Source organism: Gymnoscopelus braueri (genome assembly GCF_963280865.1).
Source record: "Gymnoscopelus braueri genome assembly, chromosome: 7".
NCBI lineage: Eukaryota > Metazoa > Chordata > Actinopteri > Myctophiformes > Myctophidae > Gymnoscopelus > Gymnoscopelus braueri.
In genome coordinates this window covers 21,243,059-21,258,285 of record NC_137608.1, presented here as the reverse complement: position 1 = coordinate 21,258,285, position 15,227 = coordinate 21,243,059, and the positions used below count along the sequence as shown (strand labels likewise).

Genomic DNA, 15,227 nt, shown 5'->3' with positions numbered 1-15,227 from the left:
ACCCCTGACCCAAATTTGAATAGAGGCTGAAGCCAGCCCCGAGTGACTGTGACTGACTGGAGGAGAGAACATGAACACATCAGCGATGTTACGTGATGCTCTTTGGATCATTTCTCAGCGCACACCCCTCGCGATTTTGACGTGTTGAAAAGCCCAGGTGGAGAGAAAGAGAGATATTTTATGTAAATGTAATACACCTCAAGGACTTAGCCAATGTAGGCTAATGCAGAATGTAGGTCCCTCGTCACCTACAGCTACAGACTACAGTATCACAATAATTCATAAAAAATGTGATAATTCTGCTGTGGCAGACGACTGTAGGCTTTTTGACGACTTCCAAATTTCATATACGGGTCGCCATTTTTTTTTATAGGCATAAGCTGCTGCAGAAGTCGGTAACTTTTATGTCCTATCCGTGATTCGACCCTAGGCCTCCTGCTGAACGCTCATCCAAGAGACGCCTCTGAGCTTCAGGCAGTACTACTTGTGCTTGTCAACTAGTAGGCTAGTGTGTCCCACCCGACACCAGGGTCTACATTTCTCAACTGAAGAGTAACCCACCTCTAGCCACTCAGAAGAAGTGCTAGTTGGGCTTGTTTGTGTTAACAATGGTAACAAGTGCTACCATTGAATTAAAATAACGTTTTATGAATTAAAATGAGTTCCCGGTCTGCAGCTTTAAGAGAACAAAAAAAGAGTGATTTTTTTAAAATGATGAATGGCCTAATTTAAAAGATATATTTGTTAGTAAGTCTTGAAGTAGTCTTCAAGACTTACAAAGTAGGCTATGATTAAGCCTACAGACTGCAACGATCGGGCCTACATACTGATTCTGTTTATGTGACGTGTGGCTAAAGTAGGTTTTTCTGGTGGGGAGGGTGAGGGCCTGCTGCCCAGAGGACACCATGAAGAGGTTAGAGGAGAGGAGTGGCACCAGCAGACAGTGGTGGAAAGTAACTAAGTACATATACTCAAGGACTGTACTTAAGTACAATTTTGAGGTACTTTTACTTTACTGGAGACAAATTTCAATACTTTTACTTCTACTCCACTACATCTCAGAGGCAAATATTGCACTTTTACTCCACTACAATTATTTGAAAACTAGTTATTTTGTAGATTTTGATTACTATTACAAAACATACATTAACCACTTCAGCCCTATACATATTGGGCATTTGAAAATAGCAGATCTACAAGCTCACAGATGTGACGCATTGTGAGCTTGTAGAGCTGCTATTTTCAAAAGATTCTTATACATTTGAAAACTTGTGGAATGGGACTTTCTGATTAAAAGGTACTTTTACTTGTGTTACTTTAAGTACATTTTGATGCCAATACTTATACTTTTACTCGAGTAATTTTTTAACTTTTAACTTTTACTTGTAACAGAGCATTTCTACATTGCAGTATTGATACTTTTACTTAAGTAAAAAAAATAGTACTTTTTCCACCACTGCCAGCAGAGAACTAGCCAGAAAACCAGATGATGTTAGCGGAAGTGTGTGTGTGCTCGCCCCTCCTCTTAGTGCAGAGCACGGGAGGACCGCTCTGAAAAGCTGTTTCAACCATCGAATGGCCTGCCCTGACTGAGCCTAATAATAATTAGCCTAGGCCACAATGTGTTGATTAATTAATGAATGTGAATTGCGTTATAGGCTAATAGTGGTAATTGGAAAGAACGTGCAATTCAAATTGGTTGGCCCTGCTTGGTTGCCTTTTTCCACAGGAGCTCAATGATGAGCCTTCTATTCTAAGACAGAAACACACAGTGACAGATCCGTGACGGTTTATAGGCATAATCTCTCTTTATATGCGTGTAGATCTACGCTATCAGTTGAGCTCATCAAGCATCAGATCAGGGCATCAGGCACATTGCAGGAATAACTCAAGGATCCATAATGGTTAAATGGCTCTGTGCCAAAGCGCTCTTGTGACACTGCGTGGTTGTCATGAAAACTGCATCCTCTGTCAGACTACAGACAGGCACGTGTTTAGAGTCATATTGCATCTCCCGACTCAACATCTCTTTCTGCAACACCAACGCACGCCACGTAAGACTATGTGCCCAAAACGCATTTATCTTAATAACCTGTAGTGTAGACTATATCATGCTCATTTAATCTCGCATTCTAGATTGTATGATATCACGATGACAATATTTCATGTTATTAATGATATTGACCTCTTAGCCTATATTATCTTAAAATAACTTCAACAAGCCTGTCTTATTTAACCTATTTACACCGAAATGTCTCAAATAAGCTTATAGGCTGGCTACGTTCAATTCCCTATTCAATATAAATACAAATATACAATGAAAAGGAAAGATAGCATAGGCCTACATCAGAAAAAAAAAGTTGGACTGTTTTTTATGTCGGAATTGAAATAGATATGAACAATGATGTAGGGTGAATCATCCATTTGTTAATTTAAATTAGATGAATTTAAGATATAGGCTATTCATCAGTGATTAGAAACTCTGAGTTGGCTATAAGGGGCAGAAGCTAATTAAACTAATACTTAATTAATAACAAAATAACGTAAAAAAATAAAGAAAGAAATCTGAATCTGATATGTCATATTCTACTCACTTTGGGCACAGAGGCATATCAAAACTCCTTGTCTTATACAAACATTTAAAACATCCATTATTTAGGTTCCATCTGTTTAAAATAAATTGACATCCTCTCTTCCTTCCTATTGAACACGGCGCCCAGTGATGCTGCGTCCTCTCTCTCCCGGACTCACGCTATGAAAAGAGATAAGAAGCAGATCAAATATTATCATCAAACAAAAAAGTTCCTATTTAACATCTCTGATGATGTGTTCAGGTGCATCAGAAGATGTATTCAAGAACTATAACAAAGTATTATTCCATGTTGTTGACCGCTGCAAAAACAGACATCTTTGTGAAGCAGTTGGAAAAAGATAGCCTACCACCTCTTACCTACTACGGCCAGGTCTCCAAACTTTGGTGAGCAGTGTAGACCTGAGCGCAGCACACCCTCTGATATACAGAAGCGGGGTCAGGATTGCATTAATTCGGGGTAGAATGCGCAGGGGGTCGGTGCCTTCGTTTTTAAACGAATAGCACGTCGAACCAACAAAATTACAGACGATAATATGAATGAATATTGGCAGCCATGCCCCTAAGAAAAACACTGCAACCACAATGATCAGATACACTGACGAGCGCTTGCTTTCTGCCTCTGCTGAGGGCTGCGGCTGTTCCCTTTGCAACTGAAATCTGGCTATGAAAAACAGTCTAATATTCAACCCTATCATGATGATGACTGTGAATATATTTCCCACGAACGTGCCGATGCCAGTGACTCTTTTGGCAACCCCCACTGTTACTAGATTGTTGACTGCCACGATGACGAAGGCATAGACCCAGTATGCGAAGATCACAAGCAGAGTCCTATTTCGGGTCATTCGCTGTGAGTACTTGAATGGCGCTGCCACGCAATGATACCTGTCTGCTTGAGCAGCCAGTATTGCCATGTAAGACAGACCGAGAAAGGTGGGTGCAATGTAGAAAGTTCTGTTCGGAGAGTCATAGCTGTCCCTCACGTCTAAAACGCCAACATAATAATAAGACACGCCGGAGCAGATGTCACTGAAACAGGTGCTCAGCATGTACATGAACCGGTTCTCGCCGCGCAGCGCCCTGTTCATCAGGATGGAGAGAAACACCGACAAGTTGAAGAAGATGATCGCCGATGCTAGCACGATGTTGAATAGGAACATCAACACGTTGCCAAAAGTAGTGAGAGGCAACACAGTCGACAGAGCCTCGCTGTTGTTGCCACTCATGGATGCAGAGAGAGAAGGTGTGTGCGCACGTTTGAGCATCAATGTGCTTTTTGCCTCGAGGCCAGCTGTGTTTTATACACCAGGTGTATGGAAGCAGAATGGAGTCGAAAAGGAAACGTATGGGTGACGTCTTCGATGCCCATGAACTCTGATTGATGAACTCTTGAGACCAGTTGGTTTGTTAAATAATTTGCTAATCAGCCATACATGTCTGAACATGGGTGTCCATGACCTCAGGGAAAGCATGTTGTGTTGGGGAAAGTCATGGAGAATATGGTATAGGCCTACCACTTTATTTTCAGTGCCTCACATCAAACCCACAGGCTGCAGTGTATACAGGGATGGGCAAAATTATCCAAAATAACAAACAGACCAATATGAGCTGCATGGCCACTATGGAAGTGACACCTGTTTCTCATTTTGTGTTTCTATGATTTCCTCAAAAAGGAGGGCAAACAAAACCGTGAAATATATAGCTTTCAACAAATTAAGTTTAATTCACATAACTTGTAATATGTTTGATAAAAACGTATAACCTGCTTTGTCCAAGAGCACACAATTTGAAATATGTAAACTGAGGTCTCTGTACAACAAAATGTATTGCATTGTAGCAGAACAGTGTGGAGGCAGGGCTGGGACCAGGGCCCACTATAGGGGCCCCACCGGACAAGGGACAGTTCTTGTCCCTGTTCTTCAAATTTTTTCTTGATCATGTTCTATCAGTTACATAAAAAAAGAACTTAAAAAACTTGCTGTGATTACTGTGTCTATCTGGGTGTATCCTTTGGTGTGTGTGTGTGTGTGTGTGTGTGTGTGTGTGTGTGTGTGTGTGTGTGTGTGTGTGTGTGTGTGTGTGTGTGTGTGTGTGTGTGTGTGTGTGTGTGTGTGTGTGTGTGTGTGTGTGTGTGTGTGTGTGTGTGTGTGTGTGTGTGTGTGTGTGTGCGTCTGGACAGGGTTACAAACGGCAACTGGTTAGCGGAGGTATGAGACCACAAAGTGGTATTTCTAGTTATTTTGTTATTTATAATATCCCCCAAACCGTGGATATAAGAAGCACAACCCTGGATATAAGAAATAACTGGCTTTCTGCCATACAAAGGGACTACTTTCATATGGCACTCACGTGCACAGCATGATGACGTGCACTGTGCTTCTCTTTCAGAATCGCCACAGGAGTGACAACCAAGTTAACAACCGCAAAGTCCAAGTGCTTATTGGCGGCAAGTAAGTTTGTGTGCGTGTGTGTGTGTGTGTGTGTGTGTGTGTGTGCGTGTGTGTGTGTGTGTGTGTGTGTGTGTGTGTGTGTGTGTGTGTGTGTGTGTGTGTGTGTGTGTGTGTGTGTGTGTGTGTGTGTGTGTGTGTGTGTGTGTGTGTGTGTGCGCGCGTGTGTGTGCGTGCGTGTGTGTGGGGGGGTATTTTGTCTTTTATTGTTTTGATATAAGCTAAATAAGTTTATACATTTACAGTGACATATATGTTCTAAAATGTTTCTTCAGCACTTACGAAGAACTTGTTCACTCCCTGACCCTGTATACGTTTTTATAGGTCCTTTCCTGACCTTAGTTTAGTCATCTCTAATAGCACCATTTGACAAAGGTGATATAAAGCACCAAAAGAGTTTTCTCTAGAATAAAAAATACCCCTTTGGCTCATAATCTAGAGTCTTATGAGCCAGAGCTATTTAGCACCACTTTTGATTAGTGTGGTTGCAGCAGCCTCAATTTCTGAGGGTTTGATTTAATTGATTTATAATTTATTCCTACAAGAAAGATTTGATGAAAACATTCACAATAAATGAATTAAAGCAAAACGACTTCATTGATTTGTCACTTAACATTTATTTTTATCGTCGCAATAGCTCGGCAGCCTCGGCTATGGTTATGGATGGCAAGAAAGATTTCTAGAAGTTGTGACCATGCAGTGCTCATATATAATCTCTGAATAAAGCAGTATTCTCTTGTTTTGGTAACATTATTCGAAGTGAGTCTCACAGTAAATGTTTACATTGCTAGGTGGAAGAACTAATGATGGAGTTAGTTCTCCTTCAAATATATTATTCCTGCAAAGCAATTATGTTTTGACAATGCAATAGGCAAATAATTCATTGAAAAGTCATATTTTAAGAACATGTCACATATTGAAGCAAAGGACCTAGCAAAAATTTAAGATCTAATTTTGATACCTCTTTAAAGATGTTTTGAAACTAGTGCTAAATATATGAAGTTTTCAACCAGTGCCAAGACACATGTCACATTATACTCCAAGATTACAACCTCTTTTTGACATGACAATTTACACAACAAAGTTAAATTCTGTAAAACATTTCCTCATCCTGTGCATTCTGTGAGCTTGTTGACACAACAATTGCTCCTTCTTCTCCTGCATGGCATTCTCACTCTCTGGACCAGACTTTTGTGGCTTCATATGGCACCCTCCTTTGATGGTGTTTTGCCAATTGGCCCATGACACATCGGAAGGGTTTAACAGCAGAACCAGCATCGTGGAACCACTCCCTCAGTTCAGTCCTGGCTCCAGGCATCCTGGTGGCACAGTACCCCCCACAAATCCCCAGTGGTGCATCCGGCTTGGCTGGGCATGCACAATTGGACCTGCTCCAGGGGAAGGAGGTAGGGGAGGGTGATCTCGGTCGCTGCATTAGCAATTCTAACAGGTTGGTGTCTGTTTAGCAGGGAGCAGAACATGAGGAAGTGGATAATTGGCTTAATGTTTTTCTTCTTTGCTTTTTCCATTAATGCAGCCAGCTGAGTCAGTATTAGCTGGTCCTAACGCCACCAGAACCTTCTGTCCATCAGCCTGGGTTGGCAAGATGAAAGGAGGTAATCCAGGCCATTGTGTCCCGCAAACAAGAGCTGTCAGTCAAGCCAGGTAGGGGTTAAGTGCCTTGCTCAGGGACACCTCATCCCATTGCTAGGGCCGGAAATCGAACCTGGGACCTTTTGTTTTCCAGGCGGCCTCTCAAGCCATTCAGCTGGCCGCCTCGTAGTGAGCTTGTAGATCTGCAATTTTGCAATGTGGATTGTATTTGTATAAGTTTGATATAAATTCTTCTGTGAATTCTTAGTAGTATAACCAATATTCTAATATTGTGAATTTGTGCATTATGATCCTATAACAAAGCTGAAATCTGAGTAGAGGCGATAATAGATTTCTAACAAAATGTCAGTGATTTAATTACCATATTGTACCACAAAATAATTTGTTGTATATTGGCCATTATCTTAAATGAAAGGAAATTAAAACTATTTTTCAGCTGAAATAAAATCAAGTACTTTTTAATTATTAACAAATGAATCATGTATTTGAAGACATAATGCATCTCACTTGAAAATCTTGGCGTGTAGCACCCTCGAGTGGTTCAAATCTATTCAGTGGTGCTCTCTGCACACTGCTTGAGCATATCACATTTTCTTTTTGGCATCATATGATGATTATTTTATTGATGGTTGACTAATCTTAATAGTGATGGTGACCTGTGAATTTTATGTTGAGTATGAAATCAGCAATTATGAAATGTCTGCAAGTGGAATGTCAATCAATAGCACAGTCTTTCTCTCAGATTTATGTTCAGGTTTGATTCACAGTGGTACCAACTTCCCTTGATGTTCTATTATGTTATTTAGGTAGATTAATCTTTAGGAAAGTCAGTGTGTGCAGACATTTGGAAGACAATATTCGATCGTAAAGGGTAGAGAGGACGTCCGTGGTTATTGGGGAATAGTGTAAATGCGACCATATTTGTGTATTCTGGGTGAGGGACTGATTCCTGTAACACTTAATGACCCCATGCAGGTAACATCACTGATGATATGTTCAAGAGCATCATAATAATATATATCTTGAAAGCAAAACGTCAAGAGTTTTTTGTCCACATCTGTAGTGAAATATAGATTGACCGTTGTATAAAAACTCATCAGTTCATCTTTAGTGCTATCCAACATCAGGAATAGAAGCATCCACAATGCTCTCATCAATGTTAAGGTGCAGAAATATATAAGGTCTGGGAAAAATACAATCTCAAAACAACCAGAGGTCAATAAATGCAGCTTCTGCGTTCCCATGTGACTCCACAAGGTTGATTTGGAAAGAAAGTCTCATTTGATCCTTGTTTCTCGTCTTTTGGTTTGTGAGCAGGGATGGGAAAAATACATATCCTCATATCTGCAATGAATGGCAAGATGCTCTAAAAATGCTCTAAAAAATGTACGGGGTCAAAATGTTACATATTGATACATTATTGATTCAAGATAATCATTTTTGGGATTACCTTAGATGAAGCCACTAAGATGTACTTTTGACCTGTCCACGTATGCAGTGATGAAAGGGAAGGTTAGTAATAACAATAATGTGTGTTGCTATTGCGGTGGGCTAACAGGGGGCCCCTTGCTGAGGAGCCCCTGGAGGTGCAGCTGCTTTCTTTGCATGTCCCGCAGTGGTTCTCAAACCTTTTCATGTCAAGGACCCCCAAATGACTATATTTGACCATGGACCCCTATATCTAAAAATATTTTGTGCCAGGGACCCCTACAAGATTTGTGATGTAAAAATGTTCAAAAATATGATGTATTCTTTGCATTTTTTAAAGATATTTTCAATCTATACACGCAGCTTGTAGATAGTAGTTGCATAAACTTGAACTTGAACTTGAGTTGACAACATAAACAAAATACTATTTCAAAGTTTTTTGGGGATGATTTACTGGTGGCTGTTTTTCTTTCTTTTGTTGTTATTAATCCAAAGTAGACTATTTTGTATATTTTGAAAATGTGCAATACTACAATGAAAATACAATACTATCTCAGAAGGGTAACAGGAAAGGTGGGCACCAAAACATTCTGGGCACTAGAGAAAACTAGGCACCTAGGAAGAGTGGGCACCCGGAATAGTGGGCACTTTGGGGTGAGAAGAGTGGGCACAAGGGAAATGTGGGCACCAAAACAGAGTGGGCACCTGGAAAATTGGGCAATAGGAAGAGTGGGCACTAGGGAAATGTGGGCACCAGACATCGGAAGAGTGGGCACTATAGGGGAAATCTGGCCACCAAAACGGGAATAGTTTAAAGTCATAGGGTTCATGTGTGTCCACAGGTGTTTACTGTCACATGCGCGTATTACTGGAATGCAATATACGCATTGCCACATCCAAAAAAATTTCCGACAAATGTTATATTAGTTTGAGGTTAAGTTTAGGCATATTCTGTGAGGTTAAGGTTAGGTTGGCATATGTTTTACTGAGGTTAGAGTTATAAATAATAAATTAGGCTATAGGCCTGTATGGATGGATGTAGACTATGAGGCTATGGTGCATTAGCTAAATTGAAGAAAAGCCCATCTGCCCTCCACATTAACTGTTTATCATCTTGTTTTTCAACAAGCAAACCCCATAGGACTTATAGGTTTGTGCTGAAAACTCATTTATCATTTCCATATATCTGACATGCGTCACTTCCAATCGTCAACCTTTCACTTGAAGCAGACTCCCCAGAGTTTCATTATTCTACGCGTTTGCCTATGAGCGTTCAGAATATCCTCTTGACATGTAGGCCTATAAAATGCAATGATCGTGCTTTTTACTGGTGGAGCTTCGTGATGCTCTCCAACGCGACCGTTGTTCCCCTGTCCGTGAACTTCGGCAGTCCCGGTGATTTCTTCATCTTTATCTTCCACATTCTCTTTGCCACGAGTTCCGTGCTGCTGGCGGGTTCAGTGGTCATCGGCATACTGAGCACAAGATCTCTGAGAGCACAGAACCGCTTCATATTTATGCTGAACACGAGCATCAGTGACACACTGACCGGGTTTTCGGTCTACTATTTGGGCCTTTTTGATGTCCAAGAGGGCTATCCGTCTCGGAACGGAACATATTACATTTTACCTTCATTTCTGGGGGTCAATGTGCTATGCTTTCTCTTTGCTCAGTTTGACCGTTACTTCGCCGTTTGCCATCCTTTCTTCTACAACCGTTACATTACTAGATCGGTGGTGATCGCCACGTGTAGTTTTTGCTGGATTTATACCTATGGTATCCTAACGGTGCAAAGTATGGTGCCTATTTCAAAAGCGGCTCAAATGAACGCATATGGTGTAATAGTTCTGCAAATTATAGTTCTCACCAAGGTTCTGATGACCATTAAATTATACATCATAGCCAGAAACCAGTTGGGGAGGGAAATGCCTAGCGCCGAACGTGATAACAAGAAGGAGTCGTTACGCATCATTGTGTTTGTCGTTATATGCTTTTTGGCATTGTGGTGTCCGTCATTTGTCAATATAATTGTGAGGCAGTTGACCAGAAAGGGGCTACGGTTTAGGAATGAAGCCACGAACTTGTTTGCCATTATGGCTCGACTGAACGCACTGGTCACCCCGGGGCTCTACATCTGGGGCAGCCCGGCGCTGAGGGGGGCCATATGGAGCACGGTATGGAAGAGACTGTGTCCCAGATGGAGGGGCAGGTAAGATAGCTGCACATGGATTAATCAGCCACTACAAGTGTAGCACGTCTAGGCCTACTTGCATCGCAAACTGTTTTGTTGGATTATGTGTCAGGCGATATCAATTTGTTAATCCAGGATTCCGTAACTGTCATAGTCTATATAGCGCGGTTAAAATGTAAATCCAATTTTCCTTTTTTCCATTTCCCTTAATAAGTGTGTTAAGAGATCAGCAATTTATGGGGTGTTGTTGTGTTAACAGCATAAGTCTGTTTTATTAACGCACCATAATTCACCTGCCAGTTTGAGCTGCTATGCATTATATTAAACCAATAGGTCAATCATTAGGTTAATCAGGTCATAATAATAGTTCGGATTTCACTGCCATGGTTTGATTGATTGATTGAAATTTGTATTAGGCAAAAATAATGTAAAACATCACAATTACATTAATAATACTTTTGACTAAAAGGTCCGTCCAAAAAAGTCCTTGCGGACTTGTTTCCGTTGGGGTCCTTGGTATATAATAAAATGGTGTTATATTTTTGACCACGACGATGGTCAATTTGAGAATGCCAAACAATTGCGGTCGGATGATATTAAGCTAATCATTGTATTTTGTGCGCGGTGGCACACTGCAGCTCTCTAAGAGCTGTGTATCAGATGTCATTTTGGACAACAAATATAGGATTATTTAAAGGTAAGTGATATTATTTTGTTTAAAAAAAGAAGTAGCTCTTCTGGTTTGTTCAGTAATAGGGGTCTCCGTATATCTCCAGCAACGTAAAAAGACAATCTTTCAGGTCGGTCGGGACACTAATCCAATCAGGAGAGAGAACTCATGCTGGATAGAGGATAAACAAGTGAAATTGGAATGGGTGCTCTCTCCTGAGTAGATGACATTTGCAACTCACCTGAAAATGTAGCCTGTTTCATGTTTATCAAAGAGCTGGAGAGACTGTGAGACCCCTGTTATTGAACAAACACTATACAATCAAAATATAGAGCTTTAACCTTTTAACAAAACCAATCCCTTATACTTATACCTTTAAATTGATTGACAATAATTCCTTTAAGTGATGAACATACTGAAATATCATACCCCCTCCCCCCTCCCTCTCCCTCTCCCTCTCTCTCTCTCTCTCTCTCTCTCTCTCTCTCTCTCTCTCTCTCTCTCTCAGAATTGGTTTTATCAGGACGGATCTACCTGCGTAATACGAAGACTCAACACTGGAACCTTAATTTCAAATCATCCAAAACATTTTGAGGACTTGTTCAGCACGCTAATGATTGATGTCTGCCGGTTTGGGATTGAGCAAAAGTTGTACTCCTGTTTAGTAATTTATATGAAATTGTATTCTAAAATTCAATAGGGTAAATATGCTTCCACAATAGGCCGTATTCGCAGTATAGGCCTACAGATCAAATAAATTGAGGTGGCGGTTAAAGCCGGGAGAACAGCAACTTAGTTGTAATCATCATAATTTTGCTTATCAGCCTTTCTTTTTTTTAATCTAAAATGGTAGCCTAAATATCGCAATGAACGATGGGTTTCTTCTACGTCTAATGAACAATTCATGACAACGACTTTTGACAGGAATAGCTACTGACACAGTCCGCGTTTCTTGTCTCAGCACCAAAGAGATCAGATGTCAGTATAGTGCTCCCTGCAACTTTACAGGAACAGTTTCGCATACAATAAATAACAGACCACACATAACCCATTCTCTCCAACCCAATCCCATGGTAAACAACTTTAAATGCAACACAAGGTCCTATACGTGCAACAAATAGCGCTGTCCATGGTCCTGAAACCACAGCAGCGCTATCCATTGTTCTGATACAGCTAACTTAGCTAAGCGATATCACCTATCTCGGTCAATAATTGTGTTGTTTGCAAAAAATATGGGCAATGTGATATTAACGGGGTGTTGCTTGTTCCATATTATGCAAGTATGCAATCTCTATAAACTGTAGGCCTTTCCTGGCACTGAAGTGTCACATGCAGCACAGGCAGGCCTATCATGCAGTCTCTTGAGGATATCTCGCGATCAGCCTATCTTTTCCAGCTAGCCTATATATAAAATAGGCTACAGCTGCATATGACATTATTTTACAAGTGCGCAAAGCGATGGAATCATTTAACATCACAGATATACACTCAGTGTGCCACAGTTGATTTTGACAGTCCAGTGTATTATCTGATATCTATTTTCCAAATTGTATTTGCTACAACTGCTGTCCTAGCTGACACCGTGTTAATTGGGATCTTATTTACGAAAGCGCTTTGTCTTCAAAATAGATTCATTTTTATATCGAAAACCAGTATTTGTGACACTTTAAGTAATTTAACTGGATTGTCAGTGTATTATCTTGTGGTCTGTGTGACGTTCAGGAGGGATATCCGTCGAGAAATTGAACTTTTAATATTTTACCGACATTTCTCGGGGTTCAATATATTGACGTTTTTATTTTCACAATTTGACCGATATTTTGCTGTTTGCCATCCATTCATGTACAGGGGTGGACTGGCCATTTGGCGTACCGGGCAAATGCCCGGTGGGCCGCTGGCCAGTGGGCCGCTGGGCCACAAAAAAAATATATTTTCGCTTCCGTTTTAGGATTATTACGGTCATTTCCGGGTCGCGCGGCCAAATTATTAGTTACTGTTTGGGCTGGGATGCTTTCCAGCAGGGGCCTCAGTGCGGCTGCAGAGTTCATGTGCAGGGCTGGGCTGCTGAAACAGTGAAACGCTACCCCCCCCCCCCGTTGACAAAACGGGGGGGGGGGGGGGGGGCCGGTCCGGACCAAAATGCCAGGGCAGAATTTTGGTCCCAGTCCGGCCCTGTTCATGTATACAGCCGCTTTGTAACCAGACGTGTGATAACTGTGATTATATGCATATGTGTATTGTTGGCTTCATATATGCTTAATTGCTTTACCAGTTTCTAAAACAATGCTGCTTTATGCATTTTGCATTATCAGTTTAAAAATCATTGTGCTTACGAAAGTATCCATGACAATTACAATCGTATATCATAGCCAAGCCAAGTGCCAGTTAGATCGAGATCCTCCCGGTGCTGAAAAACGAGAGAATCGTTTAGAATAATTTCTTCTTTTTTGGGGCTTTTTAGTATTGTGGTCTCCCTCGTTTGTCAATATTGTACTTCGGCTGGTGTTGAGACAACAAGGGCTGACATTTGAAAACGAAAAACTTAAGTTTTTCGTTTTCATCTTAACACTTACTTCAAGCTTTGAACACATAGGCTAAGCACCCGCATGTCAAACGCGTAATGATATAGAATCCCAAAACACGCCTTTTGTTCTTCTTTTTTTTTTCTAACTGTACACCAGGGGTTAAAGGAGCACTTCACCCCTGGAAGAAGTTCCAGGGGTGACCACAGGGGGGACCACAGGGGGACCACAGCGTATCACTGCCTATAACTTCAACTCCCAGAATGCTTTGGTGCCTTGTGGCAGGGGAGGTTCCATGTGGGTGTGATCTCCAACAATAACATCCCTAACATCCAAACAGCATGCCAGTGTCGCCATGTCTGCTTATTATAAGCGGCTTCTTTCTAAAATGTAGTTGATATTTGGGCTTGTTTCCAAATGTTTTGATTGCTGTTTAAACCAGTGGTTCTCAAACATGTTCATGTATTTTTCCACAGACCCCCATCTGAAATTATAATTTGTGGCAGGGAGCCCCTAACAAATATGTGTAAAAAATATTCCACATTTTGAAAAGCAAATAAAAATATTTTGCAAAAAATCCACATTTTGGACTTTTTCCCCCTCAAGATTTTTTTGTAAATAGCAGATCTACAAGCTCACAATGGGTTGCGAAGCGTTGTGAGCTTGTAGATCAGCAATTTTCAAATATATAATATCCCATGTCTAGGTAAAGTGCTCTTGGCATAGTTATTTTTCTTTTGGGCTTGTTTTCATAGACCTGGCTGCTTATTTCTCTCACAATATCTGGCAACACTGGCTGTCCTCGCAAACGTTCATCTAGTTACATATTATGTCCAAGGATTCGTTAGTGATGTCATATCACTGGGACATATAAGTATCTTCATGCAGTTTCACTTCCGTGTCGCATAGTATTGACATCACTGTCACATCCTTGGTATTATGATCCTAGCCTTTCGTGACGGTGTTTGTTTACCAGCGCTGCTACTCCACGCTGTATTTTTTTTTTCAAGCTTGCGCTTATGAAACACTACACAGGATTATTATTTCATGTCAACATTCAAGTACAACTATCAGAAGATAACTCAGGTAAAGTAATGCCTCACTCTACAAGGGCCGCTGGCCGCAGCTAATGGGAGTGGCCGAGTGGCGAAAGAAGGTTGAACAAAGTGTTACGGACACCCCATTGGGGCTGTCTTTTGAGATGGTCTGACTGAGACACGCCGAGACATGTAGTGCGGAAAGGAATGAGACCAATCTCTCATGATGCAAATAACGTCACGAATATTGCGAAGATTACTAGATATCTAAAAACACAGATTATTTAAAAAAAAAACCCAGGATCTTGTTTCTTGACTCCTAAACTTCATTAAAAGACCGAAAACTTCTTCCAGGGGTGAAGTGCTCCTTTAACTCTTCCAGGACCCAAAAACAAAACAAAAATATGAATTAATACCTTAAGCATTATAACAAAAATAGTGAAAAGATCTGATCTAAGCTACGTTCTTGTAGATAAGTTATTTATTTTGTGAAATCCTTTTTAATTTGTTTGATATTTTTGTAAAGTCTGAAAATCTTTTGAAATGATATATTTGAGGTATATATCGAGAGAACCACTGATTTAAACGATGCATTTATCCATTTAACACGTGAATTTTTGAATTGAATTTTACACTTGTTTTGGTTTTATGCACGTGCATGGTGTAAGTGCTACATTTCCACCACTAAATGAAAATAAAAATATCTGAATTGTCAGTTTAATTTT

At 40.6% G+C, this 15,227-nt stretch overlaps 2 protein-coding genes across 2 annotated transcripts; one reads left to right on the top strand and one right to left on the bottom strand.

Moving 5' to 3' along the window:
- Positions 1-2,946: 2,946 nt before the first annotated feature.
- LOC308088943 (uncharacterized protein) lies at positions 2,947-3,819 on the bottom strand (the record flags this gene model as incomplete). The annotated part of the gene is made up of 1 exon (XM_080433524.1): positions 2,947-3,819. The coding sequence occupies one exon, from the start codon at positions 3,817-3,819 to the stop codon at positions 2,947-2,949; it is 873 nt and encodes a 290-aa protein (XP_080289650.1).
- A 5,606-nt stretch (positions 3,820-9,425) lies between these two features.
- Positions 9,426-10,295, top strand: LOC308088942 (uncharacterized protein; the record flags this gene model as incomplete). The annotated part of the gene is made up of 1 exon (XM_080433523.1): positions 9,426-10,295. One exon carries the CDS (start codon positions 9,426-9,428, stop codon positions 10,293-10,295), a length of 870 nt encoding a protein of 289 aa, XP_080289649.1.
- Between the last annotated feature and the right edge of the window lie 4,932 nt (positions 10,296-15,227).